Source organism: Mus caroli, unplaced genomic scaffold (genome assembly GCF_978045245.1).
Source record: "Mus caroli unplaced genomic scaffold, Mus_caroli_1 scaffold_4, whole genome shotgun sequence".
In the NCBI taxonomy this organism is placed as follows: domain Eukaryota; kingdom Metazoa; phylum Chordata; class Mammalia; order Rodentia; family Muridae; genus Mus; species Mus caroli.
Window position 1 is genome coordinate 39671201 of NW_028227259.1, and position 27908 is coordinate 39699108.

The 27908-nt window shown below is 49.7% G+C and overlaps 1 protein-coding gene across 2 annotated transcripts in view; it reads left to right on the top strand.

Moving 5' to 3' along the window:
- Nucleotides 1-27908, top strand: part of CUNH4orf50 (chromosome unknown C4orf50 homolog) — a 71649-nt gene that overhangs the window by 32170 nt on the left and 11571 nt on the right. The window contains exons 9-11 of one of the 2 annotated variants that reach the window (XM_085836177.1): nucleotides 395-577; nucleotides 6053-6101; nucleotides 7462-7598. In XM_085836177.1, coding sequence (XP_085692303.1) covers nucleotides 395-577; nucleotides 6053-6101; nucleotides 7462-7598 — 369 coding nt within the window. The remainder of the gene's footprint in view (nucleotides 1-394; nucleotides 578-6052; nucleotides 6102-7461; nucleotides 7599-27908) is intronic. The other variant, XM_029477846.2, reaches the window with a different exon arrangement.

A 27908-nucleotide genomic window follows, 5' to 3' on the forward strand; every position in this document is an offset into this window, starting at 1 on the left:
AAGGACCCCCATAAAGTCAGGACCATGAGTGCCCCCCCAACTAACTTCATGCTTTGACAAATCCCTCCCATTAAAGGAGGATCCCAGAGCTTTGTGCTTTAGCAAGGTGAAGCCAAATGAAAAGGCAGGGAGGGCTCTGCCGGGTGGTTCCTGGTTCCCCTCACAGCACATCAGACAGATTGGTAGGCTGAGGTGTGGAGAGGAGCTTAGTTGCAGCTCTGAGCCACCACCCAGTCTGCGTCTGTATTCTTGCGTGCCTACTATGTGAGCCTGGAATCTTTTAGGATGGTAGCATGTAACCCTGAGGTCCCGGTTGCGGATGAGGGAATCGTACTGGGAATCGGGTACTGCCTTGGCCCCTAGCTCAGCCTTTACCATGAACCCTACTTCCTAGGCCAAGATGGCTTCCCTGGTCCACAAGTGCCAGGAGAGGAATCGCCTGATTGAACACCTACTACAGGAGCTGCCAAGGCACGAGCCCAGGAACCGCCTGCTCTCTGAGCTGGCGCAGAGCATGTTTGAGGATATAGCCCTGGCTGAGTATAGTGCCACCTTCCTGACCCCAGGAGCACCTGAGGTAAGTTGCCATAGACAACCTTATCCTTGCTTCTAGGGACTCTTAGGTGGACCCAGCCCAGGCCACCTGCTTCCATGTGATCCTTCCCCCACACTGGTTCCTTCTCTAGGTGGCACCTGTATTCTGGGGTCTGGGAAGAGGGCTGGGGAGCCTTTGTCTCTGAAGCGCTTATGACCCTGTGCAGGGGCAACAGACACTAATGTGTCACATAAGCACCATGATGCTGTGTCACCAGACATTCTTGTCACCCATACTTCAGGAGTTCTGGATGCATAGCCCCTTCTGACAGCATGCTTGGTCCACTGACTGCCTCCTGTCCATCCTTCAAGGTTCCTAGTGCCTCTCCATAGCAACTGGTCTAAATCCCAAAGACCATAATTCCCCTCACACCCTTCTTCCCCCACGGTACCTGGTATGCACAATAGAGCATGCACAGGGAATTCTTCCCATGTTGTTGAGCACATTTGTTGATACCTCACTGGGAGGCCAGAGCCTCTCCCCATTTGTCTGTCTCCCCATTGTCTGACACAGAATCTGCCCAGGGAAACACTTCTTGAAGCACAAGATCATGATTTGTTGCTAGGCTGAGAGAGAGAGAGAGAGTGCTTGCCCCGCACCGGTGAGACCCTGGATGCTATGCTCAGAACCACACCCACATAGAGATAATTAACTCAATGTGTGAGAATCTTCTCTCTTGAAGGTTAGCAAAAGAAGAAATTGAGGGTGAAATGTTCAGAAGTCCTGGTGATGGTGAAGGGTGGTCCTGGGTACCTATTTTTCTGATCTAGATAGAGGGCCCCCAGGGGGTGTGCTTGGCTCTGAACAGCTGCCTGGAGGGAACCCAGAAGTGTCAGCCATATCTGCCCACATCCTATTCCTGTGATTGAGACAGATCTGCCTCTGAGGCTGTTGATGGTGTGGGGTGGATGTGTTTTCTGGGAATACAGCCTTGGGGTTGGTTCTGGCTGTACAGGGGTCAACCTTCTCAGCCCCTCACAGCCTGCCGATGTCTATGATACCAACCGCCATGCAGCTGAGGAGATGGAAACTGGAGGTCATAGGGCTGTCAGAAGTGTAGAAACTTGGTGTAGGGCCGGAGTTCAAATCCAAAACACCAGATGACATGTCTAGTGTTTATCTGTTTGTTTCTGTGGGTTTTTAGAAGATATGGGTGGGGGAGGAGAAGAGGGAGAGAGGGAGAGATGGAGAGAGGGAAAGGGAATTCTAGTTAAAGTGATTAAGACAATCTCTGGGACACAGTTAGTGCCTAATAGTTGCGGTGAGTGAGGCAGGACTGAAACAAGGAGGCATTGATTATAACATGAACACTGTGCTAGAATAGGCTGGTTTGCAGTAGCCAAACTAGAAGGGGCTGATGGGTGAATCCGAGAATAATCAATTATCTATGAAAACAGAGCTAGTGTGTGTCTGGCATACTCTAGGCACATGAATACATCAAGGAAGTCAGCACATTTTCCCCATTGCAGTTCTCAGAGAGGCAAATTCACTAATGTGTTCATATGTTGGTCAGTTACCGTCTGTTGTCAGAAGCTAGAAGAAAAATGTGGGTGTGGGATAGGGGTGTAAGATGTGGGTGTGGGATAGGGGTGGATGTTAATGTGTATCTATCTGTAAGAAGATTCTCTGTGCCTGAGATGCCTCCTCTTGGCCTGGGGTATAGATCTTGGGGAGGCCATACAGCAGACATAACTGTCTCCAGTTGTCACACTATTCAGTGTCACAGCCCTGAGTCTCTTCCTGGCTCGGCTCAGAACTGCCCCCAGCTTTGAAGGTGTACTAGTTTGGTTTCTGTTGCTGTGACAAATGCTATGGCCAAAAGCAACTTGGGGGGAAGAAAAGGGTTTCCTTGGTTACAGATCACAAACTATCATCAGGGAAGTCAAGGCTGGAGCTTGAGTCTGCAGTCAGGAAGCGGGAACTGAAGTAGAGACCATGGAATGGAGTGCTGACTCTCACATTGCTCTCTGGCTCATGCTCAGCTTGCTTTCTTAGACATCTCAGGACCTTCCCAGGAATGGCACTGCCCACCGTGGGCTGGACCCTCCCACACCCACCATCAAGACTGTTCCTCACAGACGTGGCCACAGGCTACTCTGAAGGAGCCAGCTCCTCAACTGAGACTTGTTATTTGCAGGTGTGTGTAGGTTTGTGTCAAGTTGACAAAACAAACAAACAAACAAACAGACAAAAAAAAACCAAGCACAAAAGATGACTCAGAGTCTACCCATGTACTGTGTGGTCTGGAGCCTGAAGCAGCCTGCTGTGCCATTTCCTGGCCAGGAGTGTTGACAGAGTTCCTGCCACCCTCAGCCATAGATCTGGGAAACCAAGTAGGCCAAAAGCACAGTGAGCCAACCAACGGGGTAAAAGACAATTGGCCCTTGCAGGGTTCAGACCAGGATAGGGTACAGCATGACCCTGAGTCCGCTGACTTTTCTTCTCTGACCTGTACAATGGGAACAGCACAGTCTGCTCATGGGGAGATGCTGAGAAGCCAGGATGGGATAACTTGTCTCCTGTAGGCAAGAAGCTGAGACCAAGGGGTCCAGGGTCACATCTCTGCTCCACCACCCTCTAGTCCTTTGACCTATGAGGTGACACTTACGTGTTTTGCTGATTGTGTGCAGGCGATGTTCCAAGTGCTTGCTGCAAACTAGCAGAGTGTGGCTGTCATCCCACAGGAATGGCCCAGTTCTCCCCCAATCAGATGACAAGCGAGGCTCTGAGACAGTCTTTCCCATAGACATCTCTATGGACCATTCCCATTCGGTCCTCTACATGCTGAGTGACTTTGCCTAGGTGGTGGGAGGGGCAGTTGAACCTGATGCTGGGAGTCTGCACACAGCCCTCAGCAATGACCACTGTAGAAGTGGATAGGTAGGGCCTACCTGAGTGCAAGCACAGGGACAGTATGGCTGGACTGGGGTTCATGGTGTCTGCACTGGCTTCAGTAGCTTCTAGGGCTGAGGGGTAGAGTGTTGGTCCTGGACCAGATAGACAAGTCCCCTAAGTGTGTGGCTAGGCTGGGGTTTGAGAGGCTGGCTATGTACTATGTAGCCCTCTGTTCCTCCAACAGTATGTTCTGAGCAATGAGGACCCTGGTGGCCAAGTAGTTGCTGGAGTCGTGCTGGTAGTGGCAGCTCTTCCTGCTGGCAGTTGGGGACTGGAAGCTGGTCCAGAGCGCTTGGTTTTATGGACACTAGTTTTGCTTCAGGGAACACAGATGGGAGTCCTGATGGAGGACTTTGGGCTTTGGCTGACAGCCGAGAGGGCTGCCTGGCGGCTGAGGAGTTGCTGATGGGCATGGGGCAGGCCGTGCATGGCATCAGACTGGCAAGTAGGGAGATGGTGTGTTTTTGACATAAGCCTCCTGGAAACATCCCTGGGGAATCCATACACTGAAGTGCCTGACAGCCCTTCTTTGGAAACAGAGACTATGGCAATGGGACATGGTGCTCCTTCCCAGACAGGTCATCTGTGCTTGGTATCTGGTAATGCAGTCCTGCCCTCCACTCCACAGATGAATCTGTTCCATCTTCCCACATCCCCTTCCTTGGAGGAGAGTCCTAATAACCAGAGGTCTGTCAAGGCCTTGGAAAGGAGGTTGTGCTGACTAGTTTTGTGTGTCAACTTGACACAAGCTGGAGTTATCACAGAGAAAGAGCCTCCCTTGAGGAAATGCCTCCATGAGATCGGGCTGTATGACAATTTCTCAGTGATCAAGAGTGGGTGGTGCCATCCTTGGGATGGTAGTCCTGGGTTCTATAAGAAAGCAAGCTGAGCAAGCCAGGGGAAGCAATCCAGGAAGTAGCACCCCTCCATGCCTCTGCATCAGCTCCTGCCTCCAACATCCTGTCCTGTGTGAGTTCCAGTCCTGACTTCCTTTGGTGATAAACAGCAACGTGGAAGTGTAAGCTGAGTAAACCCCTTCCTCCCCAACTTGCTTCTTGGTCATGATGTTTTGTGCAGGATACAAACCCCGACTAAGACAGGGGTAGAGAAGGTTTGGCATCCCCCCTTCCCAGAAGAGGGTGTGGTCTGTCACTCCCGCTCCCTCTTTCTGTCACTGCAATTAGTGGAGTCTCACCTCCGTTGACTTTTCTGGCTGGGATTTGAGAGAGAGGGATGGATCCCATCCTTCGTCAGCTCTTCTCACTGGGACATGGCTGTGGGCCCCCGCCCAGAGTACCTGCACTGCCTCCGCTTCCCCAGACTGCTGTACATGTGTTGTCTCCCAGTGGGACCCCTTTCTCCAGCTCAGGTCCTTGGTGTGGTGATGGTGGGAATGCACAGGCAGTTGTCTAGAAGAGAGGAGGTTTGTTGAGGGCAAGCAAACAAGGATACAACATTTCTATTTGCTCACAGCTGTGGGTGTCATGTTGCTAGCTTCTTGAGTTCCTGCTTCGATTTCCCAAACTGATGGACTGTATTCTGGGATTGTAAATTGCAGCACCCCCATTCCCACCCCATCGCTTTTTCTTAACGTATCTGTCGGAGCAACCACAATGAAATTAGGACAAGAGTATCTACCCACACCTAAGCACAGCAGGAGAGCAGGCACCGTCCCACCTGGAGCACAAGGATCCTGAAAGGTGTGGCAGAGTGGGTTGTGACCAGAGGACAGCCAGTCTTTGGTTATTGGTCACTGCCTCTGTCAGTCCATCCTGGAGTCCCTGTCACAGTATCCAGTTGTTACATAGATCCTGGTCAGGGCAAGTAGCAGGCAGGTGGCTGAACTGTGTTAGGATTCTGGAACGATGATACAGGGTCACTGGCTCACTTGAAGGAGGTCTTGGGGTTCACACAGAGGTTTGCCAATGGTGGAAAGAGAGTAGAGCTTACAGGGACGATGGGCTGTGCTGGTGCCTGGAGCATCAGGATGAAGGTGGGAGAGAAGAGATGCCCCAGGGTCACTACACACAGGACCCCGCCCCACAGAATGCCCCAAAGGATGCAGGATCGAGACTCCAACATGCCTTGAAGTTCTAGTAGATGCTTCTTCTTCACCAACAGGGGCTGCTGGGTAGAGTGTGAATTCTTGAGGCTGCCCTGTTGCCTATAGATGTGACTGATCATTGCAGTAGTGCATGGGGTGGACTCGGGATCAAGGTCTCCTCATTACCTAGATGATGAATTGGTGGCCCCTGGCAGCACGAGATGCCCCAATGTTCTTTAAATTTTCTTGCAATGCATTTCTGAAAAGACACGGGCTGCTGTCTCTGCAAGGAAGTTGAATCTGATTGAAGGAAATGTAATTGTCTCTGGTGTGTGGTACCCTTGAGGAGACCTGGCCTGGGTCACCAGGATGGTGGCTGAGGAGGGAATGTGGCAGAACCACTATCATGCTCACCTTCCTGAGCAGGCTGCACAGGGTGACCAGCCTTACTCTGGTTCTCTGGGGACTTTCACACCCTGGTCCCCGAAGTATATCCACTGAGTTGTTCTTTCTTCCAGACGTTCTGCCACCTGGACGTGAGCTCCAAGGAGACCTCAGCCGGAGGAGGTCAGTGCACCTGCCAGAAACCTTTCTGTTTGTTCAGCAGAAGCCAGGGCCAGGTGGGGCGGGTGCAAACAGCCCAATGTCACGCTTGTACCATGAAGGGGACTTCCTCTCTCTCCCTTTCTTTCTGCTGCTCAACCAACCGTCTTGCCACCACATAGCATCAGAACATACTGAAAAACAAAACAAAACAAAACAAAACAAAAACAAAAACCTAAGAAGAGCCTCAAATTCCTTAGCTCTGTTCTTCATTCTGAACCATTACACCCCTTCATCTCATATAACATTAGGAGTAAGCTAGGGGGGCAGATGCGTTCACCCCATGCCCTCTGTGGAATGTAACACAGTCACTAAGGTGGCTGAGAATGCCATGCTGTAGGGCAGTGTGATGATATTAAATTCAAAGATGGTAAGACACGGAGTGCTCGATACTGTGAGCTGTATCACGCATGCATCAAGCATGCATATCCATGGGCGATCAGCAAAGCAGGTTAAGAGACGAACTAAATATTTACTGTGAGTGGTTTTGTTGTCGTTCTTTTGTCTTTATCGTAATAGGGGAATTAAGGTGGCAGAGACCAGACAGTCTCCTCTCCGAGGGCCTTAGAAAGTGCCGTTTACTAGCGGGTTGGGACTGGGCTATAGGTGTGGAGCTGACTCTGAGGGCTTGCTGCGGTTGCACTCATAGAAGGACTGAGCACTCTCCAGATGCGTTCTCTCCACAGCTCCTATATTATATTCTGTTCTTGCCAGCCCTGTGATGGCTCACAGTCTCTGAGCCAAAGACTGTGTTCAAAACAAGGGCACTGTGACCTTCCTGTACAGGGCCCAACACATAGCGAGTTGTCAATACACGAGAAGAAAGGTTCATCTTGTGCAAATGGGGGTGCCCTTTGTACCTTCACTGCTGTGCCTCTAGCCTGAGTTGGTATCTGATTCTACAGCTGGAGAGTTGTGGATTCTATCTGGCCACACTCGGCCACTGGTTTTCATGCCGTCTGCCCTCCCTGGGCTCAGCCTTCTCACTTGTGGGAGAAGGAAATGCTTATGATGAATGGGGCTGTTTGTGTTGCTTCCCCCTGTAGGGGATGCCTATGAGATGTGGGGGCCAGCAGAGAGAACACAGAAGGTAGCCCCACCCTGGAGGGGATTAGGGAGTCAGGCAGCGGTTTGGGGTGCAGCAAGACCATGGTAGTGCTGTCATTCAGTGTGGTACTCAGAGAATTCAAAGGCACCAAGAGAGCCTCTGTCCCAGGGATGGCAGTGTGGGAGCATTTGTGGACAGCAAGAGACTGGAAGAATATGATAAAGTTTAGGCCATGTCAGTTTTAAAGATGGATGCTTGGCCTGAGGCCTGACTGAGGATTCTCTCTTCCAGCTCAGGAGTATCTGTTTAATTCGGAAACAGACAGTGTCCTCCAAAGCCTGTGGGGTGCGGAGTCCTGGTCCCATCCAGGGGTTGAGTGGGCACTGCAGACTGCTCCACCAGGTTCCCCAAAGGTAAGCACATGCTTTCACCTCTCTTCTGAAATATGGTTTCAACTGGAAGAGGAATACACTCTCAGATGTGCACACTTACATGTATACACACACACACACACACACACACACACACACACACACACACACACACAGAGAGAGAGAGAGAGAGAGAGAGAGAGAGAGAGAGAGAGAGAGAGAGAGAGAGAGAGATGCATGTATAAACACAAGCATGCACACATGTCAGCCCCACTAAAGCCCACCAGGTTAAGATGTAAAATGTAACCCAGTGTCTAATACCTGCATTTCAGCTGTTGTTTCTGCTGAAGCCCCATGCTGTATGCTATTTTCTTTGAGGGCTGGCCCTCATGTGTGGAGACCCGGGTCCTGAGCTGAGGCTCTGCTGGTGATCCCTGTCCCAGGAGAACTTCCCTTGCTCTGATGGGCTGATGTGTCCAGTACCTTCGTCACTGAGGGCTGACTCAAAGGTCACACAGCCAGAGCAGCTCTGCCTGACATCTGGTCACACTCACTTGTGGGCCCCAAACCTACAGGGTCCTCCAAGTCCTTTCCATTGTTCCTGGTGTCGCACCGGCTATGGGATTCCTGTCCAGCACCCGACCCTCACAGCACCTGCACCTCCCACAGACTTGCAAGTGAGGGGGAGGACTCTGATCCTCCATCGGACTGCAGAGGGACCCCCACCCCTGCTGTCAGGGTCAGTCCCACAAAGCCCCTCGAGCCGTGGTCCTTTGCGGATCCTAGCTGACAAATATGTGGTCCTTATATTTTATCTAGATGTGTCTAGTCGTTTCTGCTATGAAGTTCCTGAACCAGTCATCACCAGATACACTGCCCTGACACAAGACAAACTACTTAACTTATTAAATCTGGGGCCTGGCTGCTCTGAGTTCTACCCCAAGCCTGTCCTTGTTAAGTCAGTGTGATGCTGGGCAAAGCCCTTCATCTGTTTGTGTGCCAGTCTCCTTTGTATAAAAAGGGAGTGGCACTGTCCGATGCTGTCATGAGAAGGTGGCCATGTCATTCTGTGTTTGCAGGCCTCACCCAACAAAGAAAGAACAGAGAAAGTGGCTCTTCTTCGCTGCATCTCTTCCAGCACAAGATATGGTCTTTCCCACCTTGACTCTTGTGACTTTTCACTGGCCTCCACATTTATTTATGTTTTTATCTTAAGCACGGAGATGATACATTTGCATGCCAGGGTTGTGGGTCGATTTGATGACCCCACATCTATGAAATATTTGTTTCCAGCTCATAAGAGATGCTCCCAAGTGCTGGCTGTGCTCAGCGGGACCTTTACCAGCTTTCTGAGGGCTGATGGCACAGTTACTTGTGTAGAGTCCATGTCTAGAAACGTTTTCCCATTTTTTTTTGCCTTCCCCTGAGAAAACTACCTCTGACTCGCCTTTTCTAACCTGTCACCGCACCCTCTGCAGTCTGGAGGCACCACAGGCAACAGTGGCCTTCCCAGACAAGCAGGATGAGCATGTGTGGGGTGAGCATGGCTGGGGCACAGGGAGGGAAGCAGGCAGAGACTGAAAGGGGGAGCCCACATTGGGTACCCATCCACACAGCAATCTCATAATAACATTATACCTGCTTTGCCTATGAAGAAAGGCAGGAGGTAAAGGAGGCAGATGGCTCAGGCTCACCCAGGAACACTAAGGCTGAGTGCACTGATGGTATAGCCCTGTAGCTGCTCCCTGATCCCATCCCTGGTGGATGGAGGGATGGCTCTAGTCTTCTGGTCAGGCTAGAAGGCAGACACATGGCCACCTCTGGGGGAGGCTGGAGAGGCAGATGAGCTTCCTGCTGCTGTGCTGTTGTAGCTGGTCCTTCCTGTGAGTTCTGGAAGGCAACATGTCTTCAGAGGTGAGATGCTGACATGGGTCATCTTATACCCAGGAGTGGCTGATGACCGGCTTGTAGACAGGGTAAGGGACGAAGTCACGTGACCCGAGGGATGTGGAGTCAGCAGCTTCATAGCCACATACATTTACATAAAATGTCTGGTGTCTTCAAAACTATAGAAAGGATCCAGGACAGGGGGTTGGGTGCACATTTAGGGGCCATGGGGACTGCGGCATGAGATTACCATGCAGGAGACACCGCCTACCTGTGTGAAGGGTGTGTTCTCCTGTCATTGAGAACAAAAGCCTTCACTTCCACTCTGCCACCAGCCCAATGCCTGTACGCCAGCACTTGCTCAATGGCAGGGTATGACAGCCCAACTGGTCCCCATCTCCATGTCCTTGGCTGTGACTCGGTGACGATGTCCTTTTAGAACGGTCACAGTTGATGCCAGCACAGAAAGTGCTGGGTAAGCAATACTTGTCATTGCTATATCTTCCTGGGCTAAGAGGTGTGATCACAGAAACCGTCATCAATGGACACAGAGACTTCTGCTTTCCCTTCTCCAGCTGTCTCTGTCTTCGGGCTCGGCCTGGATTCTGGATAGTGCCCAGCAGTGGGGAAACAGAGCTTTCCCCATCGTGTCTAAGGGGTGGAGGCATAATATCCCACCCTCTCTTCCTAGCCAGCAGCCTCTTGCCATTCTGCAACTCCTGGAGGACGCTGGTTTTCCACCAAGCACTCAGAGAGTGACTGAAGCAATTCCCAAGCCAATAAATCACTGCAGCAGGCGTGGAGTTGACAGGGCCACTCACTCTCCGGGGCCACTTCACAGCCTCCATAAATATTTGAAGCAGAGTCTTCTGAGAGCACTTTAAGAAATCGGGCTTGCTCTCAGCCCTCAGTGAGTGGGGAGTGCTTTCGTCTTTGTCTTTAAAAGGGCTTGCGGTCACGGTTTTAGCTGGAAAGGTGCCGTGTGCCTTGCAGACCTGCTTTGGTACAAAGGCAGTGATAGAAGGATTTCCTGTGTGCAGCTCTAAGAAGGACCAGGCCACTGTGACAGCTGCATAGTCACCCTGCACAGGGTGATACATGGCAAGGCCACACTGAGGTCCTTAGACCTCACCTTCCAGCTCCCATCCCAGGCTCTTCCTCAGGTGCCTTTTCCCCTCTTGAAAGGAAGGTCAGAGGTCCCTGCCCTGCTCTGTTCTCTCCTGGAAGGTTGCACAGGGACAATGACAAGAAACCGAGGTATGTCAGTACGTAGCCAGAGCCTGTGGGCTTGGTCTTAATATGCGTTGGTTTTCAGTTTGAGAACAGACAGGGAATTCCCACTTGTCCTTTCCTTGCATCCCTGCTATTCGAATCTCATGAGACCAACCACAACATGGATCTAGGAGCCGGTGGGTTTGGTTTCCAGGAGAAACGGGAGCCACTGAAACACAAATCTCACAGAGCTGTGGTCACTTGTCGTGGGACAAGGAACCAAGTACAGATGAAACACATACGGAGCTGGGTGAGCATATTGGCTTGATGGCCTCTCTTCTGCTCCCCTGTCTCTTTGTCCTGGAACTACATCCTTGACATCATGAGTTGTGATATCTAGAATGTGATGGAGAGAGGATGTACAAGAGGCAGCTCATCCTGCAGGAGTGGTACCACCTCTGATCTCCAACGTGGTCCTGCAATACTAAGACACGAGGCTTCATCCTATCATCCCAGCTCATCTTCTGAGCCTTGCTGAGAGGCAACCCAGATAGGTCTCTCCAGAGTGATCCCTGCTGCTCACCATGGTGATTCCATACTAAATACAACATCCTTGTAAATCAGAAACTGCAGTAAGCATTTCCTCTTAGGGTACACTGAGGGTCTCCAATACGGGTTGCTTCGTGGGCTGACTTCCAAGCCCTGTTGCAATGAATGCTGGCAGATGCAGGCAGATTCTGGCCTTCTTCCAGGCCTGCAGAGCTCAGCCCCTTGGAAGGCATAGGAGGCCCAACACACCCTCAGTCAGTTATATATTGTCAAATGCAGGGGGACCAAGCCAGGGCTTGCACCCAGGGTATTGAAGGCCAGGCAGGAGCTTGGCTTGCAGGAGCTGGGGACAGCCACTCCTCTGCCTAGGCCTCTGGAGAGACCAGCAAAACAGACTAGCCCTGCAGCTGCAGCAGAAAATAATTTATCAGTCAGTTGTCAGCAAGCCACGCGGAGGACTTCCCTTGGAGCCTAGCCAAAGCCAGTAAAGTCAGCATGCCCTTCCCCCTAGCCACGAGGCAGGTCCTTGGGGAGGCCTGGCTTTGCCTGTGTTAAATGTGGTTTCTCTCCCTGTGGCCTCATTCATCTTCCCATGAATCTGGAAGTCCAGGGAGGACTAGAACTGGGTCTCCTTGGTGTCCTGCCAGCTCCTGCCCTGGGGGTTCCAGGTAGACAATGTATAGCCTATGACCCAGGGCATCCATAGATAAGATGCAGGGTAGGACTCTGGAGTAGGAAGCTGCCTGTGAGGATACTGCTGTAGACTCCTGGCCAAAGTGTGCACTGTGCTAAATCTCCCTAGGGGTGCTGCCAGGAAGAGGAGATGCCAAAGTCAGGCAGCCATAGCAGAGTCACTTCCCAACCTCCCCACGGTGGAGGTAGGTGGAGGTGGATTTGCAAACCCAGAGAGAGCATGGGATGCTATAACCCTGTACCGTCACCCAGGTCTGGGATATACCATCTCTTGTCGGTATACATCTTGGGGATATACATAAGAAGAGGGAGACTAGCTGTCAACTTTAAATGGCAATCAGACTCTCTCCAAAGGTGATGGTTTCTCTGGGGTTAGCTGAGCGCTCTGTGTGGGTTCACATACTCCAAGATGGCTGGGGTCAGAAGTCTGCAAAGGCAAAGCAAAGGGAGCACAGTAAGCGGATACAGGGGATGCCATCATAGGGACCCAGACCCAGCCTGGTGCTGTACAAAATAGGCAGGTGTGAACCTACGGAGCTGTGATGGCCTCTGCTTATGGCTGCACCCCCAGTAGGTTCTGCAGCAGCTCTTGGTGCTAAGTGTGTGTATATGGCAAAACGCCTTCCCTTGTCACCTCTGGCTTTGTTACAATGACCAGTTCTTTTACGAGCATGGCAGAAGTGACTCCATTTCTTCTGGCAGCTTTCACAGAAGAAGCAAGTGTTTGCTTCTCAGTTCTAGTAATGGCCGTCCTGCTTCCACCTGCTGGGCTCACAGTTAGGAGGAAAGGACCACAGGGGATGCTGGGAAGTGGTAAGATGGCCCCTGGGGACGTTTGATAAAGCCTTGGAGAGCCTGAGTGGCCTTTGTTGAGCCCTGAAAGTTGATAGTCTGACAGCAGAAGATGTGGGGACTTGGAGTGTCAGGTCCATGTAGCACTGTGTTCAGTTCCTGTTTCTTTAGGAGGCAGGAAGCCTGGTATAAAAATCACAGGAAGCACAGAGCTGGGCAAATGAACCTCCAGAACTCAGATGGAGTGTGTGTCCTGTGGACAGAGCCTCGTGCTCACTCTCCCCTCAGCTGGCCAGATGTAGCTTCTAACAGCAGCCCTTGGATTCTGCCTGGTAAAACACCTCCATGGTGACATCGTCTTCCATCATCTTTGCTGACACAGCCTGGTGACATGCTTCATGATGTCACCTCTAGAATGCTGCCCTGCCCTGCGGCATTTGTAACTCAGTGTCATCCTCACACACTTTCCCTACCTAAGCCAAGAGGCAGGTGATTTAGGAGCTAAGCATGCCTACCTTCCACACCATGCACTGGTCCGGCTCTGACCCTTGCATCCCTCCAGAGTCTCAGTGTTCTGGCCTGTGGGATGGGGTGTCTGGCTCCCAGCATGACTAGAAGGGGTGATCCACCCTTTGTCCTAGTAGGCCCCCAAGCATGGAAGAGCTACAGTGTCATTGCTAATATGTGACTTCGACGGTGTGGTTTTTATAATCCAGGAACATAAAACTCTATACAGTGTGGTGATGCAGACTTGAACAGGATTCAGCCACACAGGAGACCCTGGCAGAAGAGGTTAGGATAAAGTATATGCGCTGCTCTGGGTGTTGTGTGGCAGTTTATAAACATCCCCTGGGACAGAATTGGTCATACACTTAGGACCTCATGGCCCCTAAGTGCCATGTCCATGATGTGGTTGAAATGTATGGTCAGTGTGCCATGGAGCATGGGTAGCGTCACACACAAACACATGGACACACGTACATACACACACAGATATACAAACAGACACATGCACAGACACAATAGACACACACACATATACACACATGCACACACATATACACACAGACACATACACAACGTACACACAGACACACACATAGAAACACACACAGACACACACATAGAAACACACACAGACACACACATAGAAACACACACAGACACACACAGACATACATAGACATACACACAGACACAGACACACACACAGACACACAGACACAGACACACACACAGACACACACACACACACACACACACACACACACGGCTCAGCAGAGAGAGGCCTCTATGGAATCCCCCAGAATCATGATGGTCAACTCTACTGAGGTGCTCCTCTTGGCAGTGGCGAGAATGCAAAGAAATGTGGTTGTGGTTAGAAGAAAGGCTACATGAAGGCAGGGAGCATCCGGGCTTCAGATTATCCATCTTTCCCTGTGAGCTGAAGATAGGCCATGGCCTGGGATGACAAGAGATCCAAGTTCTGCGTGCGGGAAGCTGCAGGGAGGAAAAATGAGGGTGGCTGATATGAATGTGGCTGAAAACTGGCTTCCTAGCTAGGCCTGGGTGTGCACCTCAGCATGTTGTGTTGTGAGTGGAGACAGGGAGATCTTTCTGTCACAGGAAAGATAGATGACAGGAAGGAAGGGAGTTTAACCTCATTTCTGAAAACATGTTAGGACAAAAGATGTCAAATATTTACAAAAGCAGACAGAAAAATTAGAGGTTCCAGCGTGTTCATTATTCAGCATCAACAAAGATCAGCTTGAAGGCAGGCTCCTTTGTCCATGCCCCTCCCCTTCCCTCTTTTCCACCCACATTATTGGGAGGTGTGGCTAGATATTCATCCACTTCACAAACATTTTAAACACTTGTTCCATCATCATGCCTCCAATAAGTGATAACTCATTAATTTTATCAAACATCCAGTTTGTTCAGTTTTCTATTTTACAAATTACATTGGTAGTTTTTTGTGGTTTATTTGAAACTGTTTAAGGTCTCATTATAACTGATTGACATGTCTTTTTTGAGGTAGATCTATGTAAGGCAAAACTTACTTCATTAAATATGAGCGTGGCCACTTGCTGTGGGACTGTCACCTGTCTCTCTCCAAAACATTTCTAGCTTCCTATACTGAAGCTCCATCCCTAGAAACATGAACAGTCCACCTGCCCTGGTAGTTGGGCAGTGGTGACGCACGCCTTTAATCCCAGCACTTGGGAGGCAGAGGCAGGTGGATTTCTGAGTTCAAGACCAGCCTGGTCTACAGAGTGAGTTCCAGGACAGCCAGGGCTACACAGAGAAACCCTGTTTCGAAGAAAAGAAAAGAAAATGACAGTGACTAGGTCCCTCATTTGGGAGAGCCTATAGAGTTTATCCCTTTGTGCCTAGCTGTGTTAGATTTAGTACAATGCCATGAAGGTGCGTGTATACAATAGCGTGCCATAATTTCCTTCCTTTTAAAGGCTGAATATACTTCAACTGCATAGACTTGTAACAGTTTGTCCCCTCCACATGATGGAGGACAGCCGTCTCTGAGCCAGTCTCTTCCTTTCCAAGGTGAAGGCATCATATCTGACTTAGCCTCCAGGCCCCTCCTGTGTCAGTGTGTTCCCTGGCTTCTTTGTCCACTGAGCAGGCTCTATGGGAGTAACAGAATCTTCAGATGCTCCGGGTTTACATGCATGAAGCACATTTGTGATGCAATGTGGGATTTTCTCCCTCTCCCTCTCCCTCTCCCTCTCCCTCTCCCTCTCCCTCTCCCTCTCCCTCTCCCTCTCCCTCTCCCTCTCCCTCTCCCTCTCCCTCTCCCTCTCCCTCTCCCTCTCCCTCTCCCTCTCCCTCTCCCTCTCCCTCTCCCTCTCCCTCTCCCTCTCCCTCTCCCTCTCCCTCTCCCTCTCCCTCTCCCTCTCCCTCTCCCTCTCCCTCTCCCTCTCCCTCTCCCTCTCCCTCTCCCTCTCTCTCTCTCTCCCTGGGGGCTGGAGCTTGGACCCAGCTCATCCAATGCAGCCAAAGACAAGGGAGATGAAGTGAATCTGGTGAGATTTAGCCTCAGCTGGAACCTGGGTACCAGCAGCTCACTTAGTGTCCCTGGGGAAATTGTGTCAAACCAAGTCATGAATAGTCCTGAAGGATGATGGATGAGGAGGTCATGACCTCTCAGGGCTGTGTAATTAGACTAATGCTGCCAAGGAACTCTGGCTAACACATGGACTCTGACTTTCCTTTGCAGTGGGGGCTGGGAATTCTTGGAACCCCAGCTCCTCCTGGTTGATGGGAGAGCTGTACAGAGAGCCACTCCTTCCCCTAGCAGGGTCAAGAAATGGAGTAAGGGGTCTCTATCAATATTCACTTTAGAAACCTAAGGGCAAGCCTGGTCATGATTCTCAGTGGGTAGAGTGATTACCAAACCCGCAGGGACCCTGGGTTTTATTCTCCCCTCTACCATGGAATAAACTGGGTGTGGTAACTCATGCTACCTAGCACTTGGGTAGCTAGCACTTAGGAAGTAGAGACAGGAGGATCAGAAGGACAGGGTCATCCTTGGCAACATAATGGGGCTGAGATTAGGATGGAGTGTATGAGACCCTATCCTGGGGCTAGGGGATTTGATTATGGGTTGTGCTGTGATGTGACTGGTCTTGGGAGGAACGAAGCATAATACGGACAGTGCTTTAAGCCAGCTAGAAGATTTCTGAACATTGCCTTGAGACCATGGCCTCCTACTCAGCCCCTAACCATTCCTGGTACCACAGACAGAAATAAGCATACTTTAAACAGTATGCTTTCTGCTTATCAAATCACATATGTTTATTTGGGAAATGCAAACAAATAGAGTAACAAACAAAACCACTAGAAATTCCAGCACTGAGCAATTGGGAATTTACTTTCAGGAACTGGACCTTTCCAGTCATTAAGCTCCCACAGTGATGATGAACTAACGAACAGTATCTTTGAAACCATGTGTTTCACCAGTGTAGCATTTTGAAGGGGTAGGAGGGCACACTGGTAAAGATGGAACCTTCTGGAGACAACCAAGCCACTTCATAAATGTAATAGATGCTCTTAATCCTTCGGTGCATCCATGTCCCCATCAGCACCTGTCAGGAACATCAGTAGACGTGTTCCTGTATAAAGGCTTGGATCAGGGTGTGACACTCTGATGAACTGTCTCTCACAGGCTCAAGTGTGGAACACTTGTCCCTGCCAACCTGGTGGCACCATCTTGGGAGGTGGCAGAAGTATAGTAGGTGGGGCCTGGTTGAAGGAAAGGGGTTACTGGCTGATTCGCCTCCTAAAGGCATTGTCTCTCTTCCTATTCTTTCCTTTCTGCTTCCTGTGTGCCTCAGGGGGTGCCCCCTGCTGTGATATTGGGCCGTAGGACCACAGCCGTGGAACCAGATTGTAAGGGTCCATGATTCTCAGAAGAATGATACCTTGGACTCAAATAGTATGCAAAAGCCACATCAGGGGAATTCTGGGAGGGGTAAGTGATCTTTATCTTAATCTGTTGGCTCTATCTCTAGGGACATTCTGGAACCATTGCTGGGGCGTGGGGGGCTGGAAACTGTTGCTAAGCAAGTCTGGAAACTGCTGCTGACCCATTGTCCTGGCCTCAGGCCAGGTGGCAGGGCCTGGACTTGCCTGGAATTTCCCAGTTCTTGAAAACAGAGATTTAGGCCTAGTCTCCTGAACAGCCAATTTGAAGCCTGTCATGGCATCAGCCTAGTCTGTCTCAAGATGACCATGGGATGAAACCTCAGAAATTGTGAGCAAAGGTCAATCTTTGTTCCTTCAAGCTGTTTCTCTCCAGAATTGGTCATAGCCATGAGAAGCCACATCAGTACAGGCATACATATTCTTTTCACTGGATCTCAAATGTAGATATCATCTTTACTGGAATAAATTATATATGTACATCTCCCTACTGTGTGCTGATCATCTTCCAAGGTTTCACACATGTTGTCATATTCAATTTCTAAATGACACCCACAGAATCAGTTTCACACCCACAGAATATATATATATATATATATATATATATATATATATATATATATATATATATTTTACCAGTTGGAGCACCAACAAGTGCACTAGTCCAGGCCAGAATCACTGGCAGAGACAATCTGTGGCAGGCTGGAGGGGCTTCTGACACCTGTCTGGCCACTCCTTTAGGTATACATTCTGTAGAAGACACTGTTCCACAGGGAGGCAGGGGGAAGATGAATGATAAGTCCCAATAATGGCAGAGCATAGGTTTTCACAGCCTCCATTCTGAGATGAAACGGATGGACCTTCAGGGCCAGTCAGACACAGAGGCTCAGTGGAAAGCAGCAGTTTTAAGCCCATGGTTGCCAGGCAGCTGAGGGGAAGCTTTGAGTGGCAAGCCAACCTCATGTGGTATAGGGGATCCATTCTAGATCCAGTGTGGAAAAGAGGTTTGGTACACAGGGGACATGAGAGGCATTGCTACCTAGCAGGGTTGGCAGTCTGGGGTGGCACCTGATTTGCTTGGTTTCTCCCATAAATCAAGGAGGCAGATGAGCAGAGGCATTGGGAAGGAGATGGAGGGCCATCTGTCTCCGTAGCAAACTTGGAAGATGGGGTGAAGCAAAGACGGAAGCGAAGCATCATTTGTCTTCAGCGATGAGAGAGAAGAAAGCTGACAACATGTTATGAAAGGGCTTTGACAGGTTTTTGCAGCGAATAAGAAGAATTGGTCTTGTGTAATATTAAGCAGAACTGAAACGGGATGGATTCAAATTAAGTTGAAAAAACTAAAACAGTTATCTGAGACCTGGGGGTGAATCAGACTGACTGTCTTACTGCAGAAACCTAGGACCTGGGAGAATGAAACCTTAGCCTGATTAGGGATCTAGTATCTTGATCATAAAGCCATTCTATCTTCTTTTGGGTCTACATAAGTCTGTGCAGGTACACGTGTCTGCACATGTGTGTAAAGACCAGATGTCAAAGCTGGGTGTCTTCCTTAGACACTTTCCACCTTAATTTTGGACACAGAATCTCCTGGTGAGCCTGGAACCCCCCAATTTAGCTTGAGTCCTTGGCCAGAAAGCTCAGGGCTTATCCTGTCTCCACATCCCCAGCACCGGGACTACAGGAGTCTATGACTGCCCCCTGCTTTTTGAGATGAGTTCTGCAGGACTAAACTCAGCTTCTTGTGTTTGCATGGCAAGCACTTTACTGATTCAGCCATCTTTCCAGCCTTATTCTACCTGGTATTGGGAGAGAAATGGATCCTTGTGGTTATATATTGTGCCTGGCCTTTCCCATATCTCCTTCCTGGCTATCTTCCTCTTCCATAAACCCCCACTGCCATTAGATCCTACCTTACTTTGGCAGAGTATAGTGCCAACTGACCTTGGAGCGAAAGCTCCGAAGCTGTGAGCTGTAGCAAACCTTCCCTTGTTTAGGTTTCTTAGCTCAGGCTGCCATTCCCAAGGCTGCCTGCCTCTCTCTCCATTCTCATCTTTCTCTCCTCTCTTCTGACCCCTGCCCTCCCCCCAGTCTCTCCCCACTGCAGGTGTATCCTGAAGATCCTAGTATTTAAGATTCTTTTCTGTCCCAAAGAAGGTGTTTCATCCATCCTAGCTGACTGCCTCAGCATCCAGGGCTGTGCCAGCACCAGCTTTGAGATGGTGGTCTCATGAGGTCAGGACACAGGGGTGGGCTGTGGGGTGATGATGGGAGTGGCAGGGGATGGACTGGGAAGATCCTGGCACTAAATTTTTGATGTGACCACATGCCCAGCCTCAGATCTTTCCTGAAAGCAATATCTGCACCCCACCCCCCACCTCATCTGCACTTTCTAAGGGCAACTTGCATAGTGCCTTCTGCTCTGATCACCAGTGGTAGGGGCTATTACCCAATTCTTCTCTTTGTTCAGGACACAAGTTGTGCAGAATTCAGGCAAATGCCAGACATGTGACCTGGGCTCCCAGCTAGGTGTGACCCACCCAGAGTGAGACCCACTCAGTGACCACCCTAGCTCTGGCTCTGTTCCCTGGGGCTTCTTTTCAGTGGGGCTTGAACCAGCCCTGACCAGCCACACATCAAGCCGCCCCTCATCTGTCTCACTGGAATAGGGCCAGACTCCCGCTCTCACTATGAGCTCTGCTAGGCGGCCAGAGAGGTTTGGTCTCTAATGTAAGAGGCTTTGCTGCAAGCCTTTCTTCTTGTCCCATTTAGGCAGCATGATCACAGAAGTGAATTTAAGCAAGGGATCCACAGAGATTAACACTTTAGCACACAGCCACACAGCAAATTGTGAACATGCTTGCATGACCTTATAGGGAGCACCAGGATGTGGAGCAAGCCCAGGGATAGTTCTGTATAGACTCTTCCAGATGGGCTACACTTCAGGAGTGTCTACTATGCACAGATCAAAGCTACTGCCCACACGAGGACCCCGGGGAGGGTCGGCTTAGATGTGTATGGTTTAAAGTGCATAAAAATGCCTGGTGATTTGAGATTTTCAAAGCTTGTGTTGGCTTTTCTAAAAGCTTTATAAGAGGGGGCAACTGGAAAAATGGGCTAAGATGTATTAGGGGATGAACTGAATTGGTACTAGTGACTGGAATGATCCAAGGGTGAGCCTGGAGCCAAGAGGAGTCCAATTTCTGCAGGGAAGTTGAAGTATCACCTAGTCATGGTGATAATCAGCACTGCCTCTGGTAGTCAAAGTCCTGTACACTCTTACACTCTAGGGAGAGAGGGAAATCTGTGTCCAAGAGAGGTGGCTGGTCCCCAATTCTCAGTTCTGCGCCATAGCACACAGAGCATCATCTCTCCAGAATCCATTTTTTCCTGAGTCCTGTAGACACATGCAAGACATTTAGAGGCTATAAACACTTAGGAGACTATAAAAAAATCATGGAAAAGCCATCATAACCTTCCAGTCTTCCAGCCTGGGTGAGCCCAGGGCAGCCTGCTCATTGTGGGGTGGCTCCTGTGGAACGGAGCATTGTCTCAACTGCCCTTTGAGATAGGACATCTTCACTACTTCTTCATCTCCTTCTTCACAAGAGGATAATACAGGAGAGTCATTGCATGGGATGCCCATGAGTCCCTTTGATTCCTGTGTCTTCAGGAGCCCAGGCAGATGGAGAACTCTACAGGCATTCTTTGGGCTGGGCCCACGGGAGTCCCTGCTGCACATAGCTTTGATGTTCATTTTGTGAGCTGAACTGCTCACTTTCCTTGCCGCTTGAACAAGGAGCCCGCAATAAATCTCACTTTTCATCTCTTTTGCTTCCAGTTCAAGCTTCTGTCATCGCCAGGCTAGGAGACAGCTGAGGAGTCTGGGTTGTTGTTTCTCAAAAGCACACATGCCACATTGGGCTGCAGAGTCAAGCAATGAAGTGTTAGTACACTTGCCTCAGAACAGTGTGCTTATGCCTAAATGGATTGTTGAGTTTGGGATAAAGAAGTGTTTACCTAACTTCTAACTTGGTGATGGTACGCATCCTAGCTTGAAAAAAAAATGAGTGCTGGTCAATAAGTCAGAGGATGCAACAGCATCTATCGCCTTTGTGTAGGTGAAGGTTTTCTTCTGTGTTGAACAAGGTGATGATTCTAGAGTTCCCAACTTTTTGTATGTTGGAAGTCTTTTTATTTTTTTGAGACAGGGATTTCTATATAGATCTGGCTGTCCTGGAACTCACTCTATAGACCAGGCTGGCCTCAAACTCAGAAATCTACCTGTCTCTGCCTCCCAAGTGCTGGGATTAAAGGTGCCAGCGACCACTGCCTGGCTTGTATGTTGGAAGTCTTAATGAATGGCTTTGGATAAACTATGATGTAAGTAGCTGTGGTAGTCTGAATGAAAATGGCCCCCATAGACTCACAGTGGGTAGCATTACTTGAAAAGATTAGAACATGTGGCCTTGTTAGAGTAGGTACTATCTTTTTGGAGGAAGTGTGTCACTTGGGGTGGGCTTTGAAATTTCAGAAGCTCAAGCCAGGCCCAATGTCACTCTCTTCCTACTGCCTGCTGATCCAGATGTGGAACTCTCAGCTCCTTTTCCAGCACAGTGTCTACCTGTGTGTTTCCTGCCATGATAATAATGGACTAAACCTTTGAACTGTAAGCTAGCCCCAATGAAATGGTTTCCTTTATTGGAGTTGCTATGAAAAACAAAATTAAAAGAATTGCTATGGTCATGGCGTCTCTTCACAGCAATAGAAACCCTAAGAGAGTAGCTCAAAGTTTGTTCTCTGACACAGCACTATATTGAAGTAAGACTTATTTGGAAAGCCTCAATTTTTATATTTATAAAAGTATCGACATGTTGAAAATCTCGTTTTGTCAAGATTTACAAATAGAGTTAATGGGAAAGTGTTCTTGTTTCTAGAAACCAAGTATTTAACCATCAGTGTGGTTTCTGGTGGAGGGTGGGCTGTAGTCCTTCAAGGTTCAGAAAACATTTGTATGCCTAAGGCTTCGTGAGAGCCCACCTCTTCTTCATTTCTACTCTCCACATCCTCTGTCAGAAGTCCTGCTCGATGCTTGCTTTGTTGACTTCTCCCTATCAGGCACTTCCCTCACACCAAATGCTTTCTAGTTTGGGTCAGACTGTGTCAATGCCTTCAGCACAGCCTCAAGCCCCCAATCCGCTGCCCACCATTGCAAGGTCTTTGTTTTGCCTGACAGTAATAACCCCCTTTGTGGCTTCTTGGTCATTGAGACACAGATGTAACTAATTGGACAATTTACAATGGTTTGAGTTGTATTAAAAAAAAAACTATTAGGAATTGGAAAGACATCCAATTGTATTAATCCAACAATGATACAGCGCTGTCTCATGTGCCCTGAGCGCTGGGAGCTGTGTGGCCCGAGTACTGTCTCTGGGTGTGAGGAAGGAGCTGTGGATAACAGCTTTTGGGAAGACAACACTGGGGGAAAGGTAGGATGTCAAGCACCGAGCCTCCTGAAGCTTTACAATCCCAGCTCTGTTCACACACAGCCCTGGGAAGGCACAGTTAGTGTTTGCTTTTTCCTCAAGTGTCTCAAAGGGGCACCTCATACTCGCATGGCCGAAAAAGGGAAAGCAGCTTTCAAAACATCTGCCACGTTGACTTAGATGGGCTTCTGGGGGTGTCATGTCTGCACTTCAGAATCACTGATCATAGCTATCCCCTGTAAGGCTGACAGCCTAAGGATGCAGCCTGTAGGAACATTTGTCCCCACAGCTCTTCCTGTACATTCCCAGGGAAGCCTCCATCTTTCAGTCCCCATCTGTGCCCCTACAAGGACCTGCTCCTGCCTCCATAAAACACTGTGTGAGCAACAAAGGTGATTTGTCATCTCCCCCACGTGCTCTCTGGAGACCCAGAGCCTAGCTGCAGCTGCCTGTCATAGCTGTCAGGCTGGTAGCTGTCATATGCATGAGTGTATGTACGCATAGAGATGCGTATGTGTGCCCACAGAGAACTTGGTTCACTGGTTTCACCTTTGCTCCTAAGTGTTGAGTGCCCTTGCTTCATTGGTTTAGGATCCTCCCGTGATACACGTTTAGTGGAAGAAACACGAACACTGTCCCAGGGCCTTTTGTGACCGAGTTTTATTTCTGACTTAATGAGCTCCACTGAATTCAATCATCATGCATCTCATGAACACTTGCCATTTATAGATGGCTATAAACATTATGTCTCTTAATATCGTGAGTTCCATGTGTTAATTTCAGCTGCGTGTTTGGGGGCCCCTCGAAGTACTTCGAACTGGGTCTAGGAGAGGAGTGGGGTTGGTCTCATGAGCCCGCCAAGGAGCACAGAGCTGAAGTCAGTGGCAATACTGTATAGAGACTGCCAGGAGGGACTCCTGGGCTGGGGAGGAGTTGGGCTGTGCAGTTGAACCAGCGTGGCCCCACCCATGCTGAACTGAGGGCTTGGGAGATTGGAATTACTAGTTCAGGGGCTGAGGCAGGAAGCCTGGAAGGTTGCATAGAACAGGCAATAGGCAGCTATGGATGGGGGACTGCAAGCCTGGAAGAGTCTGGCTTTGGGGAGTAGGGTTCCCGAGGCTGGCCTTGAACTATGGCCGTCTGTTGTGCAGCTTGCTTCTGACTCCCTGATACCAGAGCTCTGGTTCTCAAGCCCAGACAGCAGTGGAAGTGAGGCTGGCCTGTCTCTCCTGCCAATCCTGGTCTGCTTGTTGCTTAAAGCACTCCACATATCTGATGGACAGACAGACAGACAGACAGACAGGCAGACAGATATCTATTGCTGGCCACTCTTTTCCTCTGCACTGAGCTGGCTGGCTGAGGAGGGACCTCAGAACAATTCCTGAACGAGGAAATGTAGAACATGAACTGCAATGAGGGAGTAGGAAATGCATGAGGCAGGCGGGAGCGGAGGAAGGAATGTGAACGGAGGGAGGACACTCAGCTCACAAAGCCAGGGGTCTGCTCCTGGTGCTGGGAGTTTGAGGGAGATGGGGGAGGGCAGATATCTCTCGTGCTTAGAAACTGGGTTCAGTCAATTCATGTAGCCTTTTCTTTGGATCGTAACGATGATGTCCCAGCCTGAGGGCACAGACACTTTGCTGGCTGTCTGGTCCTAGATCAATGGAGGTCATGATTTCATTTCAACTTTCATGTTTATTTTGTTCTTTTTAAGACAGAGTTTCACTTTGCACTCCAGGATAGCCTTGAAGTCATGGCAACACTCCTGCCCCTGCCTTCCCAGGGCTGGGATTATAGATGCGAGGGGCCACCAGTATACTACTAATATTCATGGGTAGATTCTGGCTCAGTTGATGGACATCTGAGTTCATGTTTGGCAGTTATGAATATTTAAGTTGCCAGATTAACCAAAGTAAGCCTTCCAGAAAGACACATAAAGGGAACATACCTTGGAGACTCACAGTCACCACTTTTGACTCCTGCATGGCTCAACCTTCTCTGTGGCCTGGTTTCTCAGGGGCAGATGTCCCCTGACTCCTTGTTGCACAGTCACACCTTCTCTGTGGGGTCTCTAGGTCTGTCCTTGTGCTAAGGTCTGTCCTCCCCCTACACCTGGCCCCTCTCCCTCTTTCCTGATTCCTAGGACTTCATTATCAACTTCCTTCCCTCCATGACTCCAGCTCATCCCTGCTTCTCAGGGCCAAGTCATAGTCCTGTCTTTACCCAGTGTCTCCCCTGCCAGACATGGCTCTAAAGCCACGGATCACTCTGCTCATCTCTGACTGCAGGCCCGTGGCCTTAAACACTTGTAAGGTAGCAGGTTGTGATAGAAACCCACTTTGATGATGACAAGATAAGGTCACACATCAATAACAAGCTGGGTATGGTAGCACATGCCTGTGATCCTAGAACTCAGGGCATAGGTTTTGGAGGAACGGAAGTTCAAAACTTTCCTCCTACGTAAGAAGGTCAAGGCTAGTCTGAGCTAGTGAGCACCTTCCTCAAACAAGAGAACACAGGCGCTTGTGACCAGCCCTGCAACCTTCTCCACCATGGCCATCTCCCTACAACCTTGGATTGTGTCTGTATTTCCAATTCTCAGGTCACAAGCTGAATGCTCACCACTTCCTAGACAAGCTACAAGGTTCCCCATCTCCTCTACCCAAAGGACACCTCGTAAAAAAATGGGAGCTTAGAGACCATCACGCCTCTGTGATTTGCTCAACCTGACCATGCTTTTAGAAGCCTCTACTTGGATGCTCTGCCTTCTGCCCCTGTTCCCTGTTTCCTTCTTCTCCCCAGCTGGAAGCTCTTGCTGGGAACACTGGGAAACTCTTCCTAGATCCACTCCACCCCATCCTATCCCATACTCTCTGGCTGCCTTTCCAGGCATGCTTCACACATACATTCAAGCACCTAACCAACTGAGCTACATCCCCAGCAATTTTTTTTCTTTTAGGCAGGTCTTAATTACTGAAGCTTGCCTCAAACTCATAATCTTCCTGTCTTATGTTCCACTCCTACCAAATAGCTGGAATTATAGGCCACCACAAAGGTGTGGTTAAAAATATATTATATAGAAGACTGTCCCCTTCTCTCTCTTCCATTCCCATTGTGGTGGCTCTTACTGGCGTGGAGCAGAGACTCAGATTCCCATCATTGCTAGCCTCTGGGTTCCACAGCACTGACAAGGGCATTCTCGGCTCTTTTTATTCACTGCTTCTCTAACCATAAGGGCTGAGGCAGGCAGCTGGGCAGTGTGGTAGTGGGGTGTCATCTCCAAGACAGAACTCCAGGGCTCCATGGCATGTAGTTGGCCCAGCAGTTGCCCTCTTGGGGGTCCCAACCCTGGTCTCCAGGCTCCTGTAGTTTGTTAGAAGCTCACAACTTTGCCTTACAAGTAACCATAGCGCCAATGGATGAGACCTGACTGGAGTGTGGTGAGGCAGAGTCCTAGAACAGACCCTCCCCCCTTTTCTTCCCCTCAGCCTCCAAGGCCCCCAGCTCAGAATCACACTGTTCAGAATATGTTTCTTCACATGCCTGTTCAGATTGTGTTCCCATCTCCAGGTTGAGCCCCACCCAGCTACACTTCTCCTTCCTTCAGCCTCCTGCCCAAGGGTGGCTCCACAAACTTCTCCATCCACTTTGGCTGGCACCATGCCCTCCTTTCCTTGTTAGCGGTGAAAAAAATGAATAGAACATGCCAAGCGCCAGGCTCTGTGCTTGGCTCAGGTGGCATCAGCTGGTGTCCTGTATTATCGTTATTGTCACTGTCCTATGCCCTCTTGAAGTCAGGAAGACCCACAGTTGAGTCCTTCTACCCTCCCTTGCTGTGACCCTCAAGCGAGATACATACCTTTCATGGACATCAGATTTTCATCGAGAGCCAGTAATTATTACATTTCCGTGTATTGCTGCTTTGCTGTGACTAATCAAAAATAAGCAGCCTGTGTAAAAGTTCTAATACTTAAAGGCTACAGAGAATACAGGGCCCAGTCCCCACTGCAACAGGCAATGTCCTGGCTACCATCCAGAAAACAGCTCGCTCACAGATTCCCCACGCACCGAACGCCATGGGTTCCTAGGGAGATAATGTGTGCAAAGTGGTTTGTAAAATGCTCAAGTACTCTGAAATGTTTATGATGATTATTGCTAATTAAAATTTAGGACAGCCTGGAGAGAGGCAGAAGTGAGCTGCAGGTCTGCCTGCCTCCTACCGAGGGTCTTTCAGAGACCCGCACGAGAAAGCTGTGTGTGTAAAGAGAGCCTGTGAATGACACCCATATCCTCATCCTGTATCCTCACCCAGCTCTGGGATGTGTGATGAGTGGTCACTTTGGGCACTTCCTTATTTCCCCGTTTATCTTCAATGTCAGTGCCTGCCAACTGTGAGGTACTGAGCTAGCCATGACAGCTGACCTCCCAGCAGGGAGGGACAGTCATGTGACTAACTTATGGAGCATCTCTATGGATCTTTGTAAAGGGAGCATGGAGTTAATCTTTGCTTCCTTCCTGACAGATTTTCTGAGCATTAATTCTTGGGACAGAGGTAACGAGAGGGTCCTTCTTGCCGGCATTGGTGTTAGTCCCCACTAGTCTGGACATCCTCTTTGGCTGCTAATACTCTGGGCTCTGAGAGCCTTGTCCACACTGGCTTGTCTCTCTTGCAGCCGCACTGGGATCTGAGGTGGGCTAGCTGCCCTGTCATCTTCCATGTTTGCACTTCCTCTTTGTTCCCATCCCTCCCTATGGCCATAAGTCGGACATCTGGGGAGGAGACTTGGCTACCACCACCTCTGACTGCTTGGTTCCTATAGGGAGACTTTCTGAGTGGGGTCAAGAGAGATACTGCCTTTTGGATCAGATGGGGATCCGATCCCTGAGAGATCCCTCAGCTCTGCTGTCCTTTCTCTCCTCCCAGACCCCAGACCTCACCAATGGCTTTTGAGGAACACTGGAAAATGCTGCCTGAGAAGCCCCAAGCCTGGCGTGAGCCTTGAGTAAGCATGTGGCCCCTGGGGGTCTCTTTCCCACCCCAGGCAGGGGATGTGTCTGGCCCAGAGATCCTAAGCCTTGGCTGCATGGGAGGAAGGTGGGAGCTTCATCAGATAGAATGTCTGAGTCCTTCTGGACACTCTGCCCATCTGGCCTGCAAAGATATGGTTGATGCTTTCAGAAACCCCTCAAAGCATGCTGCTAAGCATAGAGGCCCCTGTAAGCTAACCACAAAAGACCATTGTAAAGGAGGATAAATTAAATCGAAGCCACAGAAGCTGTCTAGTAGCTT